The sequence below is a fragment of the Anser brachyrhynchus genome (genome assembly GCF_964034855.1).
Source record: "Anser brachyrhynchus genome assembly, chromosome: 3".
Lineage (NCBI taxonomy): Eukaryota > Metazoa > Chordata > Aves > Anseriformes > Anatidae > Anser > Anser brachyrhynchus.
Window position 1 is genome coordinate 95,930,424 of NC_137696.1, and position 26,958 is coordinate 95,957,381.

Genomic DNA, 26,958 nt, shown 5'->3' on the forward strand with positions numbered 1-26,958 from the left:
TAAAAATTGCTTTAAGTTGGCAAAGTTTTTATAGAAATGAGAGATGTTTTGGTGAACTTGGGCAACAAATCCCGTATGTTAATGAAGGCACAATTCTCTCACTGAAGTCGGTGGAAAAATATCCATAAGAGTCAGTGAAACAAAATTTCATGGAAAGAAAGCAAATGGTTCAGAAGTTCCTGTGCAAATGACATGTAGGCATTGGGAAGGAATGATGGATATTAAAGACAGAACATTAAAATACTTTCTCATGGTTTTATCCAATTTGCACAGATACAGAGGGCAACTTTACAGTCAAGCTGAAGATAAGAAGAGGAAAATTCCAAGCCGTAAGACAAGGGGAAATGGCCTCAAGTTGCTCCAGGGTAGGTTTAGGTTGGATATTATGAAAAATTTCTTTACTGAAAGGGTTGTGTGGCATTGGAACAGGCTGCCCAGGGAAGTGGTTGAATAAACATCCCTGAAGGTCTTCAAGAAACATGTAGATTTAGAACTTAGAAGCATGGTTTAGTGGTGGATTTAAGTACTAGTTTAAAGGCTGGACTAGATGATAGAGGTCTTTTCCAACCTGAATGATTCTGTGATGCTATGAAAATGTAGCCACATATTGCTTATATTCCAGGAACATATTTCACCTATTCAGTAACAAAATGAAATATACTGAGAAGAGTTAAGCTTAATATTCCTTACAGAGGATTTGCCATTTTAACCAGGTTGGCAAATTGTAATTGTATAAATGTTCATTAAAAAAAAAAAAGTAAAAAAAAAAAAGTACAGCTTTATTGGTCCCCCAAGTAAAATAAACTGTACTGGCCAAAGCAGTTTCATGGCACTATGTCTACTCTAGGACACTATGATTTTGGAAAAGAGTTCTACTAAGAAGAGTTGGCATTCACTTTTATTTATTTATTTTTCACCCGGAAGATACTTTTCAAAGCATGATAGTTCTGCATTCTTCCAGTGTAATACTGTGGAGACACAGTGGACAAAAATTTTAGCTAACTTGTTAGGGTGCCGGTAGCAGTCTAGATGTGTTAACATGAAGTTCAGTGTGGGATAATTTATCATGCTAAGGAACCAGTTCAAAGTTAGTTTTGCACTACATTGCAACCACTGTTCCCATGCAGAAACAGTATGAGCACTAACTGCAAAAGAATCCATGTCCGTGCAAACAGATATATCTGAGAGTAGTCTAGATTGCCTGAAAAACACTCAGGAGGTATACATGATACATTGCTTGCTGATGATAAATTATACAGTTTTGCTAATAATCCTATGTGTTAAATTTTGTGTTTATTATTAGTTACATGAAAGCATTAAAGTAGCCATCAATTAATAGTAACATATATGAAAAAAGATTATAAATAATCCTAGACTCAAGTAAAACAAGAGATGAGCAATAACTGATCTAAGATACACATTGTACTAATGTTACTAGCTAATAAACCATTAATGTTGTTTATGAACCTAGTGACAAGAACATCTTGCTTCTTAGGTTCCTTTTTTTTTTTCTCTACTCCAGTTCCTAATATGTTATATTTATTGTAGCAGTGGAGGCTGAGATATTCAGTCAGCAATATCAGTGCTCTGTGAATTAAACAGATGATTAAATGGCTTTGCTTCTTCAATTATGAATTGAAGACTATAATTGAAGACATGGAGATGCAATCCAAAATATGACAGTTGAACAGAGGTTAAAAAGTCTTTTACCTACTTTGACTATTTTCCTATTCATTTCCTTAATGCTGTGAGAAGCAACATTGCCCTTTAGTAAAATGATTGACAGCTATGAAGGCTAAATTTTGGAAGCATTATTTGGATGCAATATGATGGTATTACTGCTGTAAACACTGGACCTCCTTGTAGCATCAGGTTCCTCCTTCCTTTCATAGCAGGGTTATGTATTGTTGAACTGGCTGCTATAGAAAATGCTGCAACAGCCAGAGCCAAATTTTGAAGTCCTTTATTTTTGCCAAGGCTTTTCTGAGGATAATGCCAGTTACAGTCAGGAATGGACAATAATGTTTTCCTAATTTAATTTCCTTCCTTTCAATCTTTTTCTTTTGTAATACAATGGATGCAGTTCTCTGTTCCAGTTTTAATTCTTTGACCCTCTCTGCAAGCATAAAGCTGTCATAAATCCTTTTATATGGTTACAGAATTCCTCCCTAGGAAGAATTAATGGATAGCCTGAAGTCATCTCCACTTTTAGACTTCAGCATCAGGAGTGTGTGTGGAAAATGTAAATTGCAGGAAAAAAGCATTGGGCAATGTTGTTAATTCCTCACTGACAGTGATGGTCCTTGTGGTTAACATATACGGATTATCATAGAATCACAGAATGATAGAATGGTTTCAGCTGAAAGGGACCTTAAAGATTGTTGGAAGGGATGGGTTAAATGCAGAAGACTGGTGAGGAGGATGGGATCGGAACAGAAAACTGGCGAGGAGGATTGTAAATATGCTCAAGTGACCTTGCAGCTGGGAATGTGTAAAGTTTGGGAAGCATCAATGTAGAAAAACATATAAATTATGTCTGCTGCTGTTTGTGCTCTGTGTGTTTGACAAGTAGCACATTTGCGCATAGATAACAGAGGTGTTTGGTGGACTTGGAGGTGCCCTATCAGATGTGCTTGAGCTCCCAGCCTTGGTACAGAGAAGATCAAAGCACAGTGAGAATCACAGCATGGTGGTAAAAACTGCACCTGCACAAACTCTTAATAAAAACAGGTGAGACCAGTAGTCCAACGATCTCCTAGCATGAACCCTGTTTAGCGGTTTCTGCATTCCTGCTTGTGTGCCTGTGCTCGGGTGCTGCTTCAGGGATTCCCCAGTTGGCAAGGTAACGAGAATAAATCTACTTTTTGCATTTTAGCTGCAAGTCTGTGTTTTTTCCTGTTGCCTGCCTATGCTGACTCTCACTTTGATCCTCTAGTTCCAGCCCCCCTGCCCTGGACAGGGACACCTCCCATCAGATCACGTTGCCAAAGCCCCATTCAGCCTGGCCTTGAACACCTCCAGGAATGGGGCATCCACAGCTTCTCTGGGCAACGTGCCAGTGCCTCACCACCCTCATAGTAAATAATTTCTTCCTTATATCTAATCTAAACCTACCCTCTTTTAGTTTAAAACTATCATCTCTTGTCCTATCACTACACTCCATGATAAAGGGTCTATCTCCAAGTTTCTTGTAGGCCCCCTTTAGGTACAGGAAGGCTCTATCTGACTTATACTGACTGGTCTAACTTCCTTGAGGAGAAACCTTTTTTCCTGTTGGTTACTAGATTGAGGGATTGTACAACTGAACTTTCCATCCTGTCCTGAAAACAATTTAGAAGACAGTTCATGTACTTTTTTAAAGTACTATTAAAAAAATTATTTATCGTCTAGGTAACATATTTCTTACACAAGTAACTGCACAGTGGCCATCTCATAGCAAATAGTGTCAGTGTACCCACATGATGCATTTTGAGGTAACTCCCGTATTGAGGGAAAGACCTTGCTTGTAGAATAATTGCACGAATCTATTTGCTGTTACTTCTGCTATGGTGCTGCTATTTTAAGTCACTGATGAGAGATCCTTCTATATTGTTTAACTTCCTCACGCATGGTTATTTTTCTTCTTGACACTGTATACACAGCATATATGCAAAACTTACTCATTGCAAAAAGATTAAAATATGCAAAAACAGTCATATAGTACTAGATACAAATACTTTAGGATCTGTCTGTCTAAAGAAGGGGCACTTTCTATGCAGCACGTCAGGTGGAGGAATCTTCATTTTGAGTAATTAACCCTAAAAGCTGTTCAAATTTGATCTCCCTTTTCTGTTCATTCTTTTTGTTATGGAGTCTCTGAATCACATCATTTGCAGTATTCATGAATATTCATACTGGATGTAAACCAAAGACTGTAGAGGCACTATGCAGATGGATGGAATTTGTAAAAAACAAATATACTCAGATAAATACACTTCTTTTCTCAGTTTTAATTGAAGTGTAAGCGTTAAAAGAGATAATGGTCTAAGAAGAAATTATAGGACTTAGGCTGTTACTTTTGTATGGACCTTAAAAATATTATTACTCATAATTCAGAATCCACTTTTCTGACACCAAGTGGAATGATAAATTTTGACTTTCTGAGAATTTCTTTAAAAAAAAGCACCTAGAGATTCTACCTTTTATTAGTGCAAAAAATAGAATGGATTTAGAACACCACACAGCTTCTGCAGAATGAAGAATCATTTTTTTTTTTTTTGAGAAAATAATTTCATTTTCATCTTTTTATTATGTACTTTTATGATGGACTAAAAAGTATGAAAATATGTGACAGTGAAAATGAAATATATGATTACGGTGCAATATGACAAAGATACTCATGTTTACATAGGAGCATATCCTGGTTTCTCAGGAGCTGACTGTAAAACTTAAACTGATGTTACTGAGTCAGGATTTCATTTTATATTGTCAGAAGTCAGTAACAAGAACTTAACATATTCCCTGTGGAAAAGTGAATCATTCTGATTTTACATATTTTCCTGAACACTTTGCACAAGTTTTCAGAATTTTACATAGTTTTAAATTTGTGTAACTTCTTGATATTGCCTTTTGAAATTCAGTGCCTTTTTTTTTTTTTTAATTTATTTTTATTTTCCCAGATAGGATTTAAGAGCTCTTGGTATTCAAGCACTTACTTCTTTGATTTGAGAAATCCTTCCTTATATCTTTAATAATATGCCCTAACAATTTTTACCCTCTTTTTTTTTTTTTTTCTTCACTTGATAATGATTAATTTAAAATTATGTAAATAGTACAAATAATTTCTCCAAGGCAGTCCTGCCAGAATACTATTAAGAATTTTGGAAATGTTGCTGAACTGAACAGATCTTTTGGCATTTTCATTAGTGAGAAATCAAATTCTCTCTAATTTATGTAAATTCCAAATGACCTGATCTGCTAAGACCATGAGCAAAACCATCATGACAAGCAGATTCTTGAGCCTGTTTCCACCAAAGATTTCTGTAGTTCCTGTGAATGAGGAAGTCACATTGGACTGTCAGATTGTAGAATACATGAAAAGTTTGCAGCAAATAATACTCCATTTAATAGTTAAATTTTGCGTAAGGTAGGAAAATATATTGAACTCATTAAAATAATAAAACAAACAAACAAACAAACAACAACAACATGTCCAGCCAAAATACATTTTGGGAAGCACTGTTCAAAATATATAACCTTCAGCTAGCTGCACGCCAACGTAATAGACATTACTTTTATATGGAAGCTCGTTTTTCTCTGTGCATAGAAATACAAGAAAACTGAAAATATAATAGCAAGCTCTTGAAAACTTAACTGTGAAAAACGTGTCTTTTCGAAGGTACATACGCATACCTCTACTTATCTGCATGCATAGGTTCGAAAATGTATTTATGATATATTTTTACCTTTACATAAACAAATACATACATATGATCTTCACTAAAATCTTCATTATTAATTTATGAATGATCATGAAAGTCTCTTTTTCATGAATGATATATACATTTACCATCTTACTATTATTTTTAAGTACATTTATGGTCTTTTAAAAACATCTAAAATTCCCAGATATAGATGAAACCAATATCCTGATCCAGAAGTCCTGTAAAATATTTATTTTAATGATCATTGCAAAATGAGTTGTCCAGCCCATTAAGTAGAAATAATAGTTTTATAGTGGCCAATGCTTATGTCTATCATTCAGAAAAAAATAATTTTCCCAGTGGCACAAATAGGTGACATCCCGTATACTGACAAACTCCAACAGTTGAATCATTATCCTTGTTTCTCTTACCTGTACCCCATCAGATGCAGGGATATAACTCGCTCTTTTAAATGTGTCTGTAACATTTCTGAGAATTTCCACAGAAATTAGAAGGTCTCCGGCATAAAAGTTTTTCCTCTGAGATAAATCCAACAGTGTCTTGGTTACTTGGGACATGCCATCACCAGCCAACATCCTCTGTCCCTTTGCAAGATGCTCTTTAATCTGTAGCAAAAGAACAAAATGAATATCAGAACCTACTTTACTGAGAAAAAGATATGATAAATTCTAAACACAACCAAATATGTTAAAGAAATTATAAATAGTTCATCTAGTTAAAGAGTAGCCAAAATACTAGCAGATCATGATGATGAAATTTTTATATTTATTACAGAATCATGGATTTTATAATGAAAGATTTGAAGGTGTTACAGTTCACCTGTTAACTTCCCTTTGGACATCAATAACTTCTCAACATCCATGTTTTTAAGGAACACCATAGGCTGGATTGTGGCTTTAACCTACTGTTGTGATGTTTCAAGAAATTAGTCTTCTCCAGAACAGTTGCACAACTAATACTGCCATTCATTAAACAACTGAGAGCTCTGAAAGGGGTAAATGCTAAATGTTATAATCTAGTTTATTCTGGGGAAGTATACCCTTCACCTCCGCCAGCGCAGCTTAGCTAGTGGGCTTCACAAGAGTGAAGGTTTGGATAGAATAGGAGGTTCGGATGGTGCTCTCTTCTCTAGTACTAACAGGACAAAGGTGCTAACTTGGAACAATGCTGTTCCTGTTTTTTTCAGGAGATACAAAGCTCAGAGTTAGGATTTGCTTTTATATATCTGCCAAGGAAGCCTATCCCAGTTGTAGTTCTCCAGGCAGACCTGTACAGGGCCAGTGATAAGGGTAATCCAAAATGCATCTGCTTGTAGAAGAGTTCTCCTGATAAGAAACTGAACTGTGGATCTGATTAGCTCTTAATATTGACTCAACATCAAGAGATGATGCATAGTGTATCACAAAGATGTCACAAGACCAGCCAAGGCTAAAAGAGAGAGCATGGTTTAAAAACCTGTTCTAAAATATGCATAAGAACTTACATAAATAAACACAAGTTCTTCCAAATTGTAGCTAAATTAAATAAAAGATAAGTGACCCGAGAGAGACATCAACATAAGCATGAAGGCTCAAGAGAAAATTCTATTCAACTGCCAATACCATCTCTTTAAACGTAACTTAAATTGATTTTTAGCTTGGCCTTATTACTGGACAGGATGACTAAGGTAACGTAGTGTGGTGGTGAAGTGGAAGAAAGGGGTTAAAGATACCTTTTGTCACTTCCAGACCTCCCCAGCCACTTGGTGTGGATATGTGAGGCTTCACTTAAAAAACAAACAAACACAAACAAACAAAAAACCCAAAGAATGTAGTAAAAAATACACTGATTAAAAGGGTTCAAAATAAATTTCACGACAGTAATGTAAAAAATTCAATTATCCTCTGACGTACATGATCTAAATACCTGTTACATTCTTTAGTTCCATTCTCAACTAGTTTTGAAATAGCCTAGATACCTGTAACACATCTGGATCTGGCCTAAGTGTCTGCTTCGAGTTATGTCTACAGCCTTAAGTTGTCTTTACAGCATCTGGGGATTGTTATGGACCACAACAATCTCGTCCACACCCTAGAAATACTTAAGACTTGGAACAATTCTGTAAAGCCCTGGGGTTGCCTTGGATATACGCCTGCCTGTGGCAGAATGGACAAGGAATGAATCTACTCTACATGAGCAAGGAATTACAAGCATCAATTTACAATCAAATGTTTTCAAAAAAAAAAAAAATCAGTGAGGAGAATAAAGTCAGTCTTTTTCTTTTTTTTTTTTTTTGACAAATGTTTCAGCAGAAATACCACCTTCAGTCTTAAAAAAAAAAAAAATCAGGTAAGAAATTTGATTGCAGTAATCCTTTTTTGCAGTTTCTATTCATTTTTTTAGGAGGCTTTGAAAGTAATCTTGAAGGAAAATAACAGTAGAGAAAAAGGTATAAAAATAAAAATTCATTAGAGTAACTTCAGGGATCTGATACTGTATAAATAACATTATGGACTTCTAATTTCTTGGGAATAAATGAAAGAAGTAACATAGATTTTGATTTGTGATTATTTTAGTTTTTCTTTTTCCTCTGAAATTCTGCCATTTGCCTCATCTTATCACATATTGTGTCTATGTGGCAAATTAAAAGAGCATCAATTACCACAGTAACACAGAATAATGGAACTATTGCTGAAACTCTGTCCAGATGTTCACTATCTCCAAAGCATATTTGCAGCTTTTGAGGATTAACAATGTTAGTATGTTTTGGTCAGGCACAAAAGACACACAACGCACAAGGCAGTCCATAAAGCAGATCTCCCAAATCTAACATGTACCTCAGGATGTAATGTGGGAAAAGGCATCATACAATATAAAGACAGAGAGAACAAAGAGGTTCGTTTAATTCAAGTAACAGCAACAGTGATCATTCTTCATAAAACCTCTCTTGCACTTTTATGCCTATAGAAAAAGCTAGTAGGAAAGCTGCACGACTATTTAGCAGACTATTTCATATAGTATTATTTTGCTTCCTTTCCATCCATCTGTACGTACACTACCCCCAATTTGTTTTTTCCATGCTCCTGTTGAACTCACATTTTAAAGATGTAGCAACAGCAAAACTCACATTTTAAAGATGTTTGTCCCACCCCTGGAAGTGCTCAAGGCCAGGTTGGATGGGATTTTGAGCAACCTGGTCTAGGGGGAGGTGTCCCTGTCCACAGCAGGGGGGTTGGAACTAGATGATCTTTAAGGTCCCTTCCAACCCAAGCCTATGATTCAATTCTATGATTCAATAGAGACAATATGTTATTTGTTTTGGACTATTCATTGCACAGAAGTCTTGGTCTCAGCCGCATTCTGAATGCAAATAATAAACTAAAATATTCCTGGGTGAAGCTTTTGATTAAGAAAAGCTGTGTAAAGATCTGTTTTCAATGAAAAATTTTACAGACTTCTAGCAGCAGAAGTGGGAGCTATAGTATACCCTTTAGTACTTTCATCAAGACATTTTGATTGCTTTTGGACACAGTGGTAAAAATGGTCTAGCAAGTGCCCACAATGCTGCAAGACTAAATTATTACACCTACTTCATTGGGTTGTGCTGCAGGTGATTTAAACTACCTAAGAATTATTGGCTGTTAAAATTACAGCTCAATTTGGAACTTTAAAAAAAAAAAAAAACTATTAATTTATTTTTTAATAACACACCCAGAAAGCTCAGCTTCCCAGCAAAAGTACCCTCTCTCCCTTAGGTCACATCACTCTTGCGCAGCTTGATGAGAACCTTTTCTTCCCCCTCTCAAACATATTGAAACATATTACAGCAGCATATCCTTACAGTAGCATTTAAAAAAATAAAGGGAAAAAAAAAAGAAGTTTACTATGTGTTTAGATAGGGAAAGTGGGTGAAAATTAGTCAATTAGTTGAAAGATTGATTACAGCCATGCAAAAAAAAATGGCTTGGCAGGAAAGCAGCCTCCTTATTATCAGCTCATAGACACAACTTCAAAAATCACAGGCCATTACTCAGTTGACGTAAACTGGTGTAGCACTATTAAAGCTAATGAATGAGGTCCAGAGTAGTAAGGGTTGAAAGTACAGTCTCTTGGATTACTTGCACAGCTACCACAAGAGTATTTCAGAGTGAAAATACAGAATTTCCTCATCAGCAGTTGGTATGACGTCTTTGTCACCATGTTGCTTATTTTCCATGTTATGGTCACTGAGATATTATACATTCTCCAAGACAGCTATTTTTGGTCACCACCATAGATCCTTGTAGCTCTCTGTGAAGGTCATTTTTTAGTGGTCTTACAGGCAGGCTCATTAAAAATAAAGTTTATGAGCCAAGAGATAGTGAAATGAAGCAGCTGTTAAAGTGATACTTCAGTTGTCAGTCCAACCTCTAAATGCATGCACTATATGGCTGTATACTTGAAAAATTACTGAAATGTTTAACTGGACTTTGACTCAGGGTCCAGCTGCCTTTGTCTCCTGATTTACCAGAAAGTAGGACAAAATAAAAATGACTCTTTACAAAGTCAGAGCTACTAGGCCCCTAGCTTTAGAGTAAAAAATTATTACTGCATAATAATTACTGCAAACAAGCAGCTAGACGTGGTCTGAAAGGACAGAAAACAATGAACCCTCAAGAAACCTATAAAAGATTGAAAAGAATGGTTAATTTGAAGAATAACTACACCATATCTTTTTTCCATTATTTTTTAATATGATGTTGAATACATGTCTTGATATTACTAATGATGTCGTTAGTACTTTTTATGATGTGGGGAGTCTAAGAACCTTAACTAGGAAGCCTTAGACAGAAGAGAGGAAAAATACTTTGAAATAAAAATATGTCTTGAAATTACCCATAATCTGCAAACCATTTTGATTTGCACCTCCACAACCCAACACTAGTGTTTTATAAAACATTCTTCATAAAGCTATTAAGACACAGAAAAGGAAGGAATAGTCAGATCACCTGTGAAAGTCACCTGAATTACTCAATTGTGTTAAAAACCTAAAAGCTCTTGAGAGTGTAAGTTCCTCTAGAGAACAAGCCAAGTCACCTGAAATGCTATCTTAAACGATCTGAATCATGTTACCTGGCCTATATGGCCTCTAATCTTGAGGCTTAAATTGGTAGTACCCCCTCCATAAATATTAAGTGATGATTTTGCATTAAACTTACTTTTATAGTTACCAGCACTGAGACTTGTACACTTAAAGTGAGGCATATAAATAAAAATGCAGAAAATATGTATTTTTTGGCAGCTGAAATATTCCCACAGGTATAATACTGAACTGAACTTATGCAGCATGCTGATGTGTAGACTATAATGTGATGTCATTTTGAGAAAGCTTTTCCTTTCAGATTTGAGGAAAACATCATTACAGAACATGTTTACTGATCGTCAGCAGACAGTCTTTTAAGTATTTCAGGAATGCAGAATCTAGAAGTTTCATTTATTCTCCCTTAACATAATTAACTGCTTACTATTTTTTTTGAGGCTGTTTCAGGGTTAAAGAATATCATTTCAGCCATCTTTTAAAAGAAATAGAGTAGGGTGTAAAGATAAAGGTATGCATCTTCAAACATGCACCTGAATATTTATAACCTAATTTCATATTCTTCAGTCTTTCTTTCTTCCACACATTTTTATGAAGGAGTTTGCTAAAGGAATACAAAGTAATTTCCTACTTTGTCATCAGTGAAATTAGTTAGCAGTCTTAATCTAGGTCATGATAACAGATAAATAAATAAACAGTTTCTGCAGAGAGGAATTGTATATTGTTTATAATAGAAAAGGCAAAAAAATAATTGGTATACATTGTGTCAAGGAAGATTAAAGATACATATTAAAGAAAACTTCTCAACTGTAAAGGAAGTGATGCACCATAGTTTACCTGAAGAGACTATGCCGTCTTCCACACTAAAGGCTTTAGTAACAGTCAAGAAAAACAAAAAGCTGAAATAATGCAAGCATAGCTGATGCTGATGACCTCATGAATTTCCTTTCTCTCCTATAATTCTGTAATAAGTCCCTGCAAATAATTTGAAACCCAAACTATCACAACCAGAAATATGAAGGTACAAGGAGAAACTTAAAACTGAACATTTTACCTTCCTACGTTTATCTGCTGTTATAACACGCAATCTGCTGCACCAAGTTTCTGCAGATGCTGTGCCTCAGTCTGCCTCTTTGCACTCAGCCCAAATCACTGCAACCCTGTGCTTTAAGGACCTTATTCCTAATTTACACTGATGAAAAGAAAATGAGGTTTGCTTCATTATATACAAACAGTTGTCCCACTCAAATTTGCCTCCAACTGTTTTTTAGGCAAAATATTCATCAAAGCAGTGATTTTTTTTTAGAGAAAAAGAGCCAGCTTAACAGCACAGAATCCTGTGCTGTTCTAGACCCTGATCTAAGGCATCTCTTCACATATGTCAGAGAAATGTCTGCATTCTTTTATATGTGATAATGCATATTGAAGTATCTATGAAAGAAAAATCACGTAGCATCTGTGGAAGTCTAATGTATTATTTGAAGAAAAATGTGAGTGACTCAGAGGGATGCTTGGTTCCTTCTGTGCCCTCTTTCTCTATGTCTTTCACAGAAAGTATCCTATTATTTTGATTAAGAGATTTTTTTTGCTACTTTAACCCATTCCATTTTTTTTTTAAATTGTCATCATTAATATTTTCACTTATTCTAGTCTTTAATTCACCAAAAAGGTGACAGGAAATGTCATTATAAAGTTTCAGTATTTATATTTCTTCATAGATTCAACAAAATATTTGAATAAGAAAGTTATAAAGCTGCTCTTCAGTAGAGCGACAAATAGCTTTAAGGATGAAGAGTGAATAATCATTAAATAGCTGACTTGATTGGGGTGTATATTTTCCTTTCTTATATTGATCACTATGTTTGTTAACCAGGATTTATATTATTATTTTATTAAGTACCGCTATTAAATGCTCCAGGTATCTGTGATTAAATCCTTCTCACATTGGTATGCTGTGTGAGAGAGCTTGTTGTTGTTATTGTTGTTTCTTTTTTTAACCAGAGGGCATGTCTTCAAGATTTGTGTTATCTATGTGTAATGCAACATGACAAGAGCAAGAGTTGAGAGAAAAAAAGAGAACGATGATTCTGAGAGTCTTGTTTTCATTTTATGACAGACGTAACATTGCTTGAGGTAAGGTCTCCTGGCTCTCCATATTGACTGAATGGAGGTCACAAAAGTACATACTACAAATGACTTGTCTTTCTTTTTTTATAGTACATGGTCATTCTATTTAGTATGTGTCCTTAAAACAAAGGTCTGATTTACTGATGGAATTTATATATTTATTTGAATATGTGTTTCTATAGAGCCATCTGAATCATGCTCAGTTCTGTTTGCAGGACAAACCAGAATGGTTCTTTCATGGATATTAGCATTATTTGGGAGCCCTAAATTCTGCATGGGAGCACTGCATTAAGAAATAGGCAAGAGAAAAATTATTTGCATCTCACGTACATAACAAATCTGAGTTTAGACATGATGGGAAATGCAGCAAATGAAGTAGTGGAGAAAAAAAAAAAAAAAAGCAGGGGAATGAGTGTAGTAAGTGTAACACGCTGTGGCCACTGCTTTGCAGCTACCTGTCTAGATAAATTCCTGCAGTCATTCTGCAAGCTGTGTTGGAATGAAAGTTCCTGCAGTTCTGGTAGGCTTTAAAGGAAAATTAGATGAATGCTTTCTTTATTGAGCTCCTAAATGGCCTTCATTTCTCATTTTCCCTCTGGCCATACTGTAGTGGAGTTCACCTGTTGGCTGCAGTGTTGCTTGGTTTGGAATATCAATGTGATTGGGGAGCACTCGCTTACTGCTGCAGCAGACCTCCACATAACACAGCAGCAACCACAGGAGCACATTTAATTTACCACACAGATTATTCTTTCATAAACCAGATGTGGAAAGATGATTGAGGATGCTGAGATGATAGTGGGGACTTCTATTTGAATTTAACAAGTGGGATTGTTTGTGTATTAGAAAGCAGTCAAAAACAGAAAGGAAGAACAACTAACTCCGATTTAATTAAATTGTGATGTGGCTAGGCAGAATAGAAGGTAAATATTTTCTCCCACTGTATAGCATCTCTGGGCTTGGGATGTATATGTATTTTAGTGAGATCAAGCACTGTAATTTCATGGATGCAGAAGGTACTGTGGTAGCTTCCAAGACATGTCCTTCTGAGCCTAACTGCTAATTTTTGGTACCTATTTTAATATGAAAATTATGAAAAAGCAACCATTCACTTAAGATGGAGTAGATGATTTCCTCTCTTTGGCAAAATGCTTATTTATTTACAGAAAGTGAAGCAGATCTTTTAGAAGACTGAGAAAGGCATACTAACTTTATAGCATGGTGTTAAAACACAGAAAAACAACATTTCAGTCTATGCAATGAGTTTGGCAGGGCAGACAGAGCTTTCTCACAACCAAATGATTGACTTTATCATCAAAGCGAACATCAATGCTGAAGTTATTAGTATTTTTTTCCGATGCTTAAATTTTCTCCTATGCAAAATTGGAATGTGTTAGTGAAGCAGAGGAAAACTGTTGCCTGCCACAATCACATGATCAATTGTTTTATGATGAGAGAAAACATAGAACCAGTTTGTCATCCCTCTGTCTAGTTATGGAGGTGACAAAACAGAGCTGACTCCAGCAGATTCTGGGATTACATGAGAGGCAAGGCAAGGAAAGCAAATCATTTACTAATATAACTCCACTACTCAAAGGCTGTGAAGGTGAAGATGAAGAGCTGGCATATAGCAGTAGGATGGACTGATGCAGAAGAAAAAATTTGTTATTGTGGCCTATACATTCAAATCTACAAATCTAAGCCTGGCTGCTTTGCTCTGCAGCTATACAAAAAGAAATGAAGCACTAAATTAGCAAAAAGAAGCAGTAAATCAAGACTTTGAATCCCCAGAGTAAAGCATTCATTTCACTAAGGAGTGCACGGACAGACTGATATGCTGCCCTTGTAATATAATTTGGAAAACCAAAATCATCTCTAATGAGCTGCAGCTGAGCAAATCATTATTCACCTCAGAGTTCTTTTTATCAAATTACATTTTAGCCAAGCACTTGCAAAATTGTGAATAACACTGCTGTGGAAAGAGGGGAAAAAAAATTATAGTATGAACTAGAAGCAGCAGAAATTCATTTTTATGGCTATATTATCATTTTGATATGCAAAGATTCACCTGCATAAGTTCCCAAGCTCCGTAAGTGTTAATATCTTGACAACAGTGTGATATTTCATATGCAGATTTCTCCTTCTTAAATCTCAAGAGTTAAGGGGTTTTTGGTTTTCCAGCTTCCTCTTTCTGAGAGAAAAGCAGCCAGATTTGCACAAATGCATGTCTGATTTAGGTGTTACATCACTGAGGTTGGCACAAATTAGTACCTTATTTTTATCCAATACCCTAAATGTAGAATTTCATCGTCCAGTTTTGAAAATTATGCTGCACAGGTTTAGAAGACAAGCAATATTAATAGAGAATTTCTGATAATATAGACATGACCTTAAGAAAAGAAAAAAAAAAGTGTCTTCATAACAAGCTTTAGTTTTCCTCATTAATCATGGGTGTAATATAAATCTCTTACAAACTAGAGTGTCTGAAAACCATCTAGAGGAAGTCTCATTTTAGGCACAAGGGTTGTTCCACTCTGAGGTGAGGCAGTGATGCCAATATCGTTTAAGCAGATCCCTTACAAAACTATCTTCATTTCAGGCCCAATAAATCCTGTGGGATTTTCCCAACGGAGTGAAAAATAGTCCAATTTATGCAAGTATTTTTTCCTTTTAAGCAAAATCAGTTTCTAATACTGCTTGGTAGCATCTTATCCAACAACTTCATATACTCTCTCATCTTGTAAACCATTTTTTGTGCTTTAAAGTCAATCTGCTTGCTCTGCAGAAGGGTTTCTGAAAGCTTAAATGTAAATTGTTTGGATCAAAAATTCAAACTTTACTTCTATGAATAAAATTCTTTACATTTTGGTAGCGAGCTTGTTTCCCATAGCATTCAAAAACCTCTCAACTCTTGGACTTCAAAATACTGGATTTCAAAGCTGGAGTCACTCTTTTTGGTGACCAGCCTTTTGGGGGGGCAAGATATGATGTTGATCTATTCCATTAAGTTATTGTTTTCATTACAAGTGGTCATACGGTCTTCAGATCCCATAAGCTATGATTACCCATCGCTCTTATGTACCAAACTTTAACCTCATTTCCATTTTCTGCACTAGCACCCACTCATTTTTTTGTTTATTTTTGGTTTTGTTTGGTTTTGTTTGGCTTTGTATGTCTGTGTTTTTAATTTAATTTATTTTAATTTTTTTTACTTTATTTTTTATTATTTTTATTAAGGTTGCTTTCATCAGTAGAATGAATTAAGAATAGATGAAGGAATATTTAGCTATTCTTCTCAGAAGCTGTTGTTGATACAAAAGATTACATAGGATATTTGTAATGCTGGGGTCTTGCTTCTCAGTCTTCTCACTTGTAGCATAACAAACTTTGAGAACCTTGTAAAGAAATACTCCTTGTAAAGGAGTACAAATATGCAATTAACTCTTATTTCAATCACTTTTTTATCCTCTGATACTATTCAAAGTAGGGCTGTGGGCTCCTAATCACTGATTTTATTCTTGAACCTGCAAGCACTCACATCCAGTTGTGGTACAAATAGTTCTACTTGTCAGGTCAGGTCAGGTAAGATTTTATACTGTTTGTCTAAAAGAACTGAATTTAAACAACAACAAACATCAAAGCAGAGCATACAATCAACCTGAAGTATGCTGGTTGAATTCAGTTGGATCAAAAGACCCAGAACTCAGTTAGCTTGATGTTTGATTATTTTATAGACTAGTATAGAGAAAAAAAAAAAAAGTATAGAGGAAGTATAGAGAAAAAAAAATGTATAGAGGAAGTATAGAGAAAAAAAAAAAAGACTGAAACTTGCAAGAAGATGTGAACTGAGAAATGAAAACAAAAACAAAAACAAAAACTAACAAAAAAACACCCCCACCAACACTTGGAAAATACATTCTTGTCATGGTTTTGGCTGGGATAGATTTAATTTTCTTTGTAGAGGGTCACACAACTCTGTGTTTTGGATTTTTGATGAATACGGTGGTGATAGCACACTGATGTATTTAGCTGTTGCAGAGCAGTGCTTACACAGAGCCTTTCTGCTTCTGCTCTATGCTGCCCTGTCAAGGAGGAGGCTGGTGCTCCAAGGAGGGGTGCACCAGGAGCTGGGAGGGGACACAGCCAGTACAGACTGCTGACCCAGACTGGCCAAAGAGATATTCCATACCATATGCCATCATGCTCATCAATAAAAGCTGGGGTAAAGAAGGAAGAAGTGGAGGATGTTTGGAGAGATGGCATTTGTCTTCCCAAGAAACCATTACCTAGTTCTAACCTTCCCACCAAGGGCAGGGACACCTGCCACTAACAATTCCACTAGACAAATTCAGTTGCTCAGAGCCCCATCTAACTTGGCCTTGAAAATCTCCAGGGGTGGGGCATTTACATCTTCTCTTGGCAACCTGTTCCAGTGCCTCACCACCATCATAAAAATTTCCTCCTAACATTTAATCTAAATCTCCCCTCTTTCAGTCTAAAATGATTCCCCCTTGGCATACCACTATCTGCCCATGTAAAAAGTTACTCTTAATCTTTTTCATAAGCCCCCTCTAAGTACTGAAAGGCCACAATGTGGTCTCCCCAGAGCCTTCTCTTCTCCAGGCTGAACATCTCCAACTCTCTGTCTTTCTTCATAGGGGAAAGGTGCTCCAGCATTCTGATCATCTTCATGGCCCTCCTTTGGACCTGCTCTAACAGGTCCATGTCTTTTTCATGCTGGTCTCATGAGGGCAGAGCAGAGGGGTACAATCACCTCCCTAGACCTGCTGGCCACTCCAATGTTAATGCAGCCCAGGATGCAGTTGGTCTGGGCTGCAAGCGCATTCTGCTGGGTCACATTGAGCCTTTCATACACCAGAACCCCCAAGTACTTCTCTGCAGAGCTATGAGTTCTTCTCCCAGCCTGAATTCATGTCTGGGATTGCCCTGACCCAGGTGCAACACCTTGCACTTGGACTTGTTGAATGTTATTATGTTCATGTGGGCCCACATCTTAACCTTGTCCAGGTCCCTTTGGCATCACCTCCTTCTGTTGTATCAACTGCAATGCACAGCTTGGTATCATAGGAAACTTGCTGAGGGTGCACTTGATCCCACTGTCCATGTCACTGATAAAGATATTAAACAGCACCAGTTCCAAGATGGACCCTAGAAGGATACCATTTGTCACCAGCCACCACCTGAATGCAGAATTGTTTACCACAACTCTGTATTATACAGTCTAAGATGTGCCATTAGATATTCAACTAATCTGCCTTCCTGCATGTAACAGTCCATTCAGCTATCAACAGAAACCCTTTAAAGAAAATAAAATATGTCAGAGAGACTGAAGGATCTCAGCTTAAACTATTTGCTAAAGGCAGAAACAGAGATTTGGTAAAATGCACAAATGGTCCCTAAAAACAACCATGTCTATCCCATATAGGGTACAAAACTGAGAAAATCATCTGGAATTAGAGAAAGCAGAGGAATTCCTTCCTGTCAGGTGAAATCTAATGAGCTGTATGTGCCCAAGAACTATGCAGAAGGAACTGAAGAAAGGATATCCTCTGCCACTAGATCTTAGCCATCCTTCATTTCTACCCATGATAAAAGATAGATACTTATAATCCTTTTTTTTTTCCTTTTTTTCTTTTTTTCTGTAACATCCACTTTCTCAAGTACACATTTAACAAATTTTACATCAATGAGCAAAACAGTTCTTAGCTGCACAGATGACTGTCTTGAAACTGTCTTGAAACACTGCTTGACTAGGAGCATTTTCTTAATGCAAAGAATGTAAATGTAAATGTAAATGTACTTAATGTAAATGCACTAGAGCAATAAAAGAAATTCAGAAAAGAGGAGTCCTGATATATTGTCTATGATGTTTTTTTCCGTTCATCCTGCTATCACTTGATGCCCTAGGTCACGAGATTAAAGTAGGCAAAGCATACCTATTTATCACTTAGCATTTTCCACTTATAATGCTTTAGTAAGAATAGTCCTAATTTTCTTCTTTAAGTATTATTCTTAGAGCTAACCAAATAATTTCCCAAGGGTTTATTTCACGGATTTGGGTGTTTTTGTCCCTTAATTTGTTCAGTGGATAATTTTTCATATTAGTCAACCAGCTGTATAAGCTAGTCAAACAGTATTTGTTGAATTCATTTGATGACTGATTTGTACCAAATGTTGGATAAATTATTCATGAATAATTGATTCTGTTATTCAAAGAGATCTAGTTATCATCCCAAGTTTTAAAAGGGACCTGTATTGCACAGTACAAAAGATAAAATAAACTTCTTTAGAAGTTTAGAAGTACTTTTGTGGCATAGCTTAGGTGCTTCATCCTCTTAAATGTTTTTAGTCAAGCTCCTGTACATGAATGGTGGACACCATGCCCTCCAAAGATGCAAACCAACTGCCAGTCACCACACCACAAGCTAAACCATTCCCCTGCACTGTTTCATCATGCTCCATATTCTCTTCAGAGGTCCTGTAGTTACATTTTTTAACATACCAGGGATTTTCTGTGCTGTGATATGAAAAGATATAAACATTAAGAAGGAACAGTGGATAGACATTAATTTGGAAGTACAGAAATATTTATTTTCTGCCTAACTGGTCTCCCTCAGTTCCTCATCAACAACAACAAAAAAACAACGGAGGTGTAGTAGAGCCTGATCTCAAGTATATGTTGAGGATATGTATTAATTAAAGATTTTTAATTACTCTGAAACTGTTGTAATGATGTATTAAGTGTTTAACGCACCTCTGAGTTGCTGAGAAACAGAAGGATAAAACTGAGAAAGCTTATGGCTTGAGAAAAAGACAGTTTGATAGGAAAAAAATGAAAAAAAGAAACAAAGAGAAACAAAACTAAGAAAAATAAGTGATGCAAAATGCAACTGTGCATCACCAGCCGCTAATTCTTAACCTGTCCCTGAGCAGCAGCAACCCTGGCAAACTTTCCCCAAAGTTTTTATTGCAGAGCACAATATCATATGATATGGAATATCCCTTTGGTCACTTTGGGTCAGCTGTTCTGTCTGTGTCCACTCCTAGCTTTTTGTACACCCTCAGCCCCAGCTTTCTAAGAAACAGAAAAAAACAACTTGACTCTGTGTAAGCACTGCTCAACAACTAAAACATTCATGTGTTACCAATGCTATTTTCATTACAAATCCAAAAGATAGAAGCATATTAGGTAATATGAAGAAAATTAACTCCAAATTAACAGCCAAATCCAGCACAAATATTGATGTTTCAAAGAATGATTCATATATGTAGGCAATTTAATTTAAACAGTGGAAAGCCCTGCCTTCTTATACATCTGAAGTACATGCCTGTCATGAGTAGAGCAGTAACTCTGCCTGGCACACAGGCAGAACAAAGTATATTATCTTTAGCATTATGAGTATATTTTTAACTTTACTGACACATCATGTTTTGCAAATAGACTTCCAAATGGATTTTGAGATGAAAATATGGTGCCATTTTTCTATGATTTGCATAGCTACCATATTAATCTCCATAAAAGTCTCAATTCAAGATGAAGAACATGCAGCATGGCTGGGTTTCTGCTACTTTAATACTGCCTGTTAAGGATTGAAATCTGTTCTATGTCACTTCTAGGTGAGTAACAGAAAAAAAATGTAAAAATACACAAATTTTTCTGTATGAGACAGTGAACCTACTGTAGCTATATAGAGTATCATAAAGTCATAGAATCATAGAATCATTAAGGTTGGAAGAGACCTTCAAGATCATCTGGTCCAACCATCCCCCTACTACAATGTCACCCACTAAACCATGTCCCTAAGCACCACGTCCAGCCTTTCCTTGAACACCCCCAGGGACAGTGACTCCACCACCTCCCTGGGCAACCCATTCCAATGCCTGACTGCTTTCTGAGAAGAAATGTCTCCTAATTTCTAACCTAAACCTCTCCTGGTTCAACTTGAGTACATATATGTGTTTATGTACTAAGGAAATGATCTTATAGCGTTAATCACCTGTGGTAATGTGGTAAAATTCTATATGGTATAGTATAGAATTATGGCTTAATGTGGACATCTGGTGAAAAACGTTAACATTTGTAGAAAAAAAGCTATCTTTAGAAAGAAAGTAAAAATCACATTGATGCTAGAGTAACAAACTATGAATTTACTTTTATAGAATTTTGGCCTTGTGTGAATTCCTAATCCCACTGGAATCATGGAATTCACTAGAGTCATAATTTCGGATGAGCAAGCAAATGAATCACAGAGTCACAGAATCACAGAATCGTAGAACGGTTGAGGTTGGAAGGGATCTCTGGAGGTCATCTAGGGGTAAATGAAGAGTGAGTTGAGAGCTTATGGGTAAGAAGTAAAGGGCAGGCTACCATGGTTGACACTGTTGTGGGTGTTTGCTACAGGCCACCTGATCAGGAAGAGGAGGTAGATGAAGCCTTCTTCAGATAGCTCCAAGTAGCCTCTCAGTCACAAGGCTGGTTCTCATGGGGGACTTCAACACCCTGATATCTGCTGGGAAGAACACACAGCTAGGCACAAACAGTTCAGGAGGTTCCTGCAGTGTATTAATGATAAATTTTTGACACACATGGTAGAGAAGCCAACAAGGAGAGGTGTGCTGCTGGACCTTGTACTAACAAATGAGGAAGGACTAGTTGGAGATGTGAGGGTCAAAAGCAGCCTTTCCTGCAGTGACCATGATATAGTGGAGTTCAGGATCTTGTGAGGAAGAAGCAGGGCAAAAATTAGAATTGCAACCCTGGACTTCAGGAGATCAGACTTTGGCCTCTTTAGGGATCTACTTGAAGAATTCCATGGGTTAGGGCCCTGGAATTAAGGGGGGGGCCAAGACAGTTGGTCAGTATTCAAGCATCACTTCCTCCAAGCTCAAGATCGGTTCATCCCTATGAGTAAGAAGGCAAGCGAAGGGGGCAAGAGACCTGCATGGATGTGCAGAGAGCTCCTGGCAAAGCTCAGACAGAAGAAGGAAGTTTACAGCATGTGAAAAAAGGGACAGGCCACTTGGGAGGAATACAGAGTATGCAGGGATGTGACAAGGAAGGTCAAGGCCCAGTGGGAATTAAATCTGGCAAGGGATGTCAAGGACAACAAGAAGGGCTTCTTCAAATACATCACTACAAAAAAGGAAGACTGGGGAAAATGTCGGCCTGCTGCTGAGTGAGAGGTGACAAAAGGATACAGAGAAAGTGGAGTTGCTGAATGCCTTTTTTGCTTCAGTCTTTACTGATAAGCGCAGTCCTCAGGAATCCCAGACCCTGGAGACATGAGAGAAAGTCTAGAGAAAGAAGGACTTTCCCTTGGTTGAAGAAGATTGGGTCAAAGATCAGCTAAGCAAACTTGACATCCACAAACCCATGGGCCCCGATGGAATACACCCACGAGTGCTGAGAGAGCTGGACAGTGTTATTGCTAGGCTACTCTCCAGCATCTTTGAAATGTTGTGGAGAACTGGAGAGGTGCCTGAGGACTGGAAGAGAGCCAGTATCATGCCAGTCTTCAAGAAGCGCAAGAAGAAGGACCCAGGCAACTACAGACCAGTCAGCCTCACCTCCATCCCTGGAAAGGTGATGGAGCAGCTCATCCTGGAGGTCATCTCCAAGCATCTGGAGGATAAGAACGTAATCAGGAATAGTCAGCATAGATTCACCAAGGGGAAATCATGTTTAACCAATCTGATATCCTTCTATGATGAGATGACTCGCTGCGTAGATGAACGGAAAGCGATGGATGTGGTCTACCTTGATTTCAGCAAGTCTTTTGACATTGTCTCCCATAAAATCCTCATAAACAAGCTCAGGAAGTGCGGCCCTGATGAGTGGACAGTGGGATAGATTGATAATTGGCTGGATGGCAGAGCTCAGAGGATTGTGCTTAGTGGTGTGGAGTCTAGTTGGAGGCCTGTAGCTAGCAGTGTCCCCCAGGGATCAGTACTGGGTCCAGCATTGTTCAACTCATCCATCTATGACCTGGACGATGGAACAGAGTGCACCACCAGCAAGTTTGCTGATAACACAAAGCTCAGAGGAGTGGCTGATACCCTAGATGGCTGTGCTGCCATTCAGAGGGACCTCAACAAGCTGGAGGGCTGGGCTGAAAGGAACCTCATGAAGTTCAACAAGAGCAAGTGCAGGGTCCTGCACCTAGGGAGGAATAACCCCAAGCACCAGTACAGGCTGGGGTATGACCTGCTGGAGAGCAGCTCTGCAGAGAGGGACCTGCGAGTCCTGGTGGAGAGCAGGCTGACCATGAGCCAGCAATGTGCCTTTGTGGCCAAGAAGGCCAACAGTATCCTGGGCTGCATTTGGAAGAATGTTGCCAGCAGGTCAAGGGAGATGATCCTCCCCCTCTACTCAGCCCTTGTGAGGCCACACCTGGAGTATTGTGTCCAGTTCTGGGCTCCATGGTACAAGAGGGACATAGAACTACTGGAGCAAGTTCAGAGGAGGGCTGCGAAGATGATGAGAGGACTGGAGCACTGTCTTGTGAGGACAGGCTAAGAGAACTGGGCCTGTTTAGCCTGGAAAAGAGAAGGCTGAAGGGAGACCTCACCAATGTATATAAATATCTGAGGGGAGCACGTCAAGAGGATGGAGCTGATCTCTTTTCAGTTGTGCCCAGTGACAGAATGAGAGGCAATGGGCACAAACTGAAGTACAGGAGGTTCCAGCTGATTATTAGAGGGCATTTCTTTATTTTGAAGGTGACAGAGCCCTGGAACAGGTTGCCCAGAGAGGTTGTGGAGTCTCCTTCTCTGGAGATATTCAAAACCAGCCTGGATGCTATCCTGTGCAATGTGCTCTGGGTGATCCTGTTCGGCAGGGGGGATAGATTAGATGATCTTCAGAGGTCCCTTCCAACCTTGGCCATTCTGTGATTCTGTGATCCACCCTCACTGCTTAGAACCTCTTGCCCAGGACCATGTCCAGTTGGCTTTTGAAGATCTCCAAAGAGGGAGAATTCACAGCTTCTCTGGGTAACCCGTGTCAGTGCTTAGTCACTTGCACAGTAAAGAAGTGTCTCCTGACATTCAGAAAGAACCTCCTGTGTTGCAGCTTGTGCCCACTGCCTCCTGTCCTGCCTCTGGGCACCGCAGAAAAAAAGCTTTGCTCCATTCTCTTTGCACCCTCCCTTCAGGTATTAATATACATAAGATCTCTCTGAGCCTCCTCTTATCTAGGTTAAAAAGCTCTCTCAGCCTTTTCTCAAATGAGAGAGACTCCAGTCCCTTAATCATTTTTGTGGCCCTTCATTAGACTCTTTCCAGAATGTGAATGTCTCTCTGTACTGGGGAGCCTATAACTAACTGCACACAGTACTTCAGGTGTAGTCTTACTGATGAATACATGAAGCTCTGATATTTTCTGCCCCCAGTCCAAGCTGGCCAAATATAATATGTTTTTATTGTAAATAATAAATAAAAGTAGATAAAAAAAGCCTCAGGGATACTGTCTAGAACTGAGGCCAATGAGTGAAGCCAGCTTGTATCCCTCAAGCTAAATTCTCTTTCTCTTCATTCTCCAAGAGAAAGATAGGATTATTACCTGCTGGGAATGGTCTCTCTGCCATGCTGTCTTGTAAACGATGTTAGTTGTTGTTTGGAAGAGTGCTGGTTGGTATGGTCGTAAATCATGTCAGGGAGTATGCTAACAGATAAATAATTAAACAGTGCAGATGACTGCAAGGATTATGTTGATGCTTATGTTAACGCTTGGACACTTATTTACTAGTATAATTGCAAGTTTCCAGTTCAGAATCTGTGTACTTTGGATCCCAGTATATGATATGCTTTTCATAAAAGAGCATTTGCTTGGGCACAGCACTATGTGAGTTCAGGTCTGTGACTTTGGGGCTGGTTCTGGATCCTATGTGGTGTGTTTGGAGGGCAAAGAGATCTGTCTGTATTCCTCCAGGTGGGCATGCCTTTAACATAGTATGTATTGTCTGTGTATTATGTACATCAGCTGCTTTAAACCAACCTCATAAATACCATATTTGAAGACTATACACCCATTACTATTTTATGCATTTCAGGTGAGAAATGAAAGTTTTTCATCTCAGACTCATAGGAACATGCACAGAACTGTGACACCCCCCATTATACCTGTTCTAAGTTAGAAAATAACATTATTGTAAGTTAAGCACACCGAAGCATCTCATAAATGCTTTCATAAGCATATATATTTATTATAGCAACACCTTCTGTCAGCAGCTTCCTTATAAAGCTCTATTTTCAGGGATTTATAGAGCTGACATATGTATCGTGGGGGTACAAGCCTACATTGCAGGCCAATGACCTTATAAGTCTTTACCTCATTTTTTCTATGATTCTTTAAATAAGTTGTGTTGTTCACTTTGAGAAGCAGCAAGATGTAAGACGAGCAGATTTTCTTTGTGAGCAACTCCCAGGTGTAAAAAAAATCATTTTTTCTCCTTTAATTTGTATGCATATAAACTAGTCTCAAATGTTGTACAGCAATAAGATGGTTTTAGATGCTTGCATAACTTTAAAGAAGCTTTAGTTATTTTTAAATGTTCTTTGGCAAAAGATTATTTCACAGTGTGGTCTAATCATATTTAATATTTTGAAAAAGGAAATATAGAAGAATAGATAAATCCGATATGGATGCCTTCAATTGTTCAGCAATGACCCCTTTCTGTCAGGTAGACTTGCAGGTCTTCAGAAAACATCAATGCATCATCAAAAGTCAGCCAGGTAAGTCATACCACTAAATAACATGAAAAAGTATTTCCCACTGGTTGTGTTGCTTATGAATGACTTCTACCAACACTACATAACGTAAAGGCTGAATATCAATACAGAATCAGTGGAATGAGGATCAATGCTGTGAATAAATGTGGATGTGAAACCTAAAATGGTAAGAACAGAGGAAAACTCCAAAGGGATAACCAGCCATGTTAAGATAAATACATCCTTTAAAATATTTCTGAAGACTGACTATTTAAATGCAAAAATAACAAAGAAAAAAAAAAATTTGCTTTTAAATACCAGCTCAAAAAGAAATATTAAATTTCAATTTTTCAATTGCAGTGTGATTTTTTTCTGCAATATATCATTATTATTCAAAAGTGCATATATATTACCTGCAGACATTACCTTTATTATGCTATGTACAAACATGCAACTTCTAAACAAATGAAACACAAATGTATTTCTGTCAATGCCCATATATAAGACTATGTTTAGACATGCTACATGCAGCTGTCATGAAAGAATAAGATATCAAAAAATATCAAAACCAAAATATTTGCAGCCATTTAATTTTTTTTTTTTTCCTAGTGTGAACTCTTAAAGGGTAGAACAACATACAGACAGCAAATATAAAAGTTTCTTTGCAGTGTTCGCAGTGGAGAAAAATGCTTTAGCACTTTATTCTGTGTTATTTTAAAAATAATGCTTGAAACTTAATCCCGGGAATCAATAAAGTTGGAATCTACTGAAACAGAAGTGAAACTCAAGGAAATTCATGAAAATCTCCTCCAAGTGGCAAGACAGATTTGAGGAATAACAACATTGCTACTTTCCAAGCCACCAAAGATATTTAAACATGGCACTCAAACGTTGCACTTGGATGAGACTGGGAAGTTATGAAGCACATAGCTGTATTAGTGCCCCTCTGCTGAATGACTAATGGAGCAGTGGCCTTTGGAAAAGGAGTCAGAGTATATAAGAATGTCAGAAAATATATGATGCAAGAAAAAGTCATTGTCCATGAGAATTTTCAAAGGTGTTCTTCCCACCAAAATATTAACCTGACTCATCTGTGGAAATAGAATGTAACAATTCTATTTTAACCTAGCATATACCATAGTAGTATATTTATAATGTAGTATATGCAATATATTACGTACATAAGTATAAGCATATTTAGGCAGTATATACAATGGTTCTTATGCAAGGGACCTTCTCAGATCATCTATTCCAACTGTCCACTTCAGGGCTAATCAAAAGTTAAAGAACATTAATGAAGGCATTATCCAAATACCTCTTGAACATTGACAGGCATGCATGAACCACCTCTTTAGGAAGCCAGTTCTAGTGTTTAACCACCCTCATAGTAAAGAAATTTTTCCTAATGTCCAGTCTGAACCTCTCCTGGTGCAGCTTTGTATTATTCCTCTGCTTCTTAACATACATAAGTGTATATAATAGATATAGTATATTTAAGTGTATGTACCATATGCTTTGCAAAGAAAATTTTTGTTAAGCATGCTGAAAAAAACATAATATTTCTTCATCTAGATTTACTTTACTTTTTCCAAGGCATTGCAATAGCTTCACCCTACAATCATT

At 37.4% G+C, this 26,958-nt stretch overlaps 1 protein-coding gene across 11 annotated transcripts in view; it reads right to left on the bottom strand.

The window, feature by feature from the left end:
* The window catches only part of ADGRB3 (adhesion G protein-coupled receptor B3), a 470,566-nt gene that overhangs the window by 225,572 nt on the left and 218,036 nt on the right, over positions 1-26,958 (bottom strand). For all 11 annotated transcript variants that reach the window (XR_013948141.1, XR_013948142.1, XR_013948143.1 and 8 more), the window contains one exon: positions 5,834-6,028. Coding sequence is in view for 8 of the 11 variants with exons in the window: in XM_080584111.1 (XP_080440237.1) it covers positions 5,834-6,028 (195 nt within the window). In the remaining 3 variants the exon portion in view is untranslated. The remainder of the gene's footprint in view (positions 1-5,833; positions 6,029-26,958) is intronic.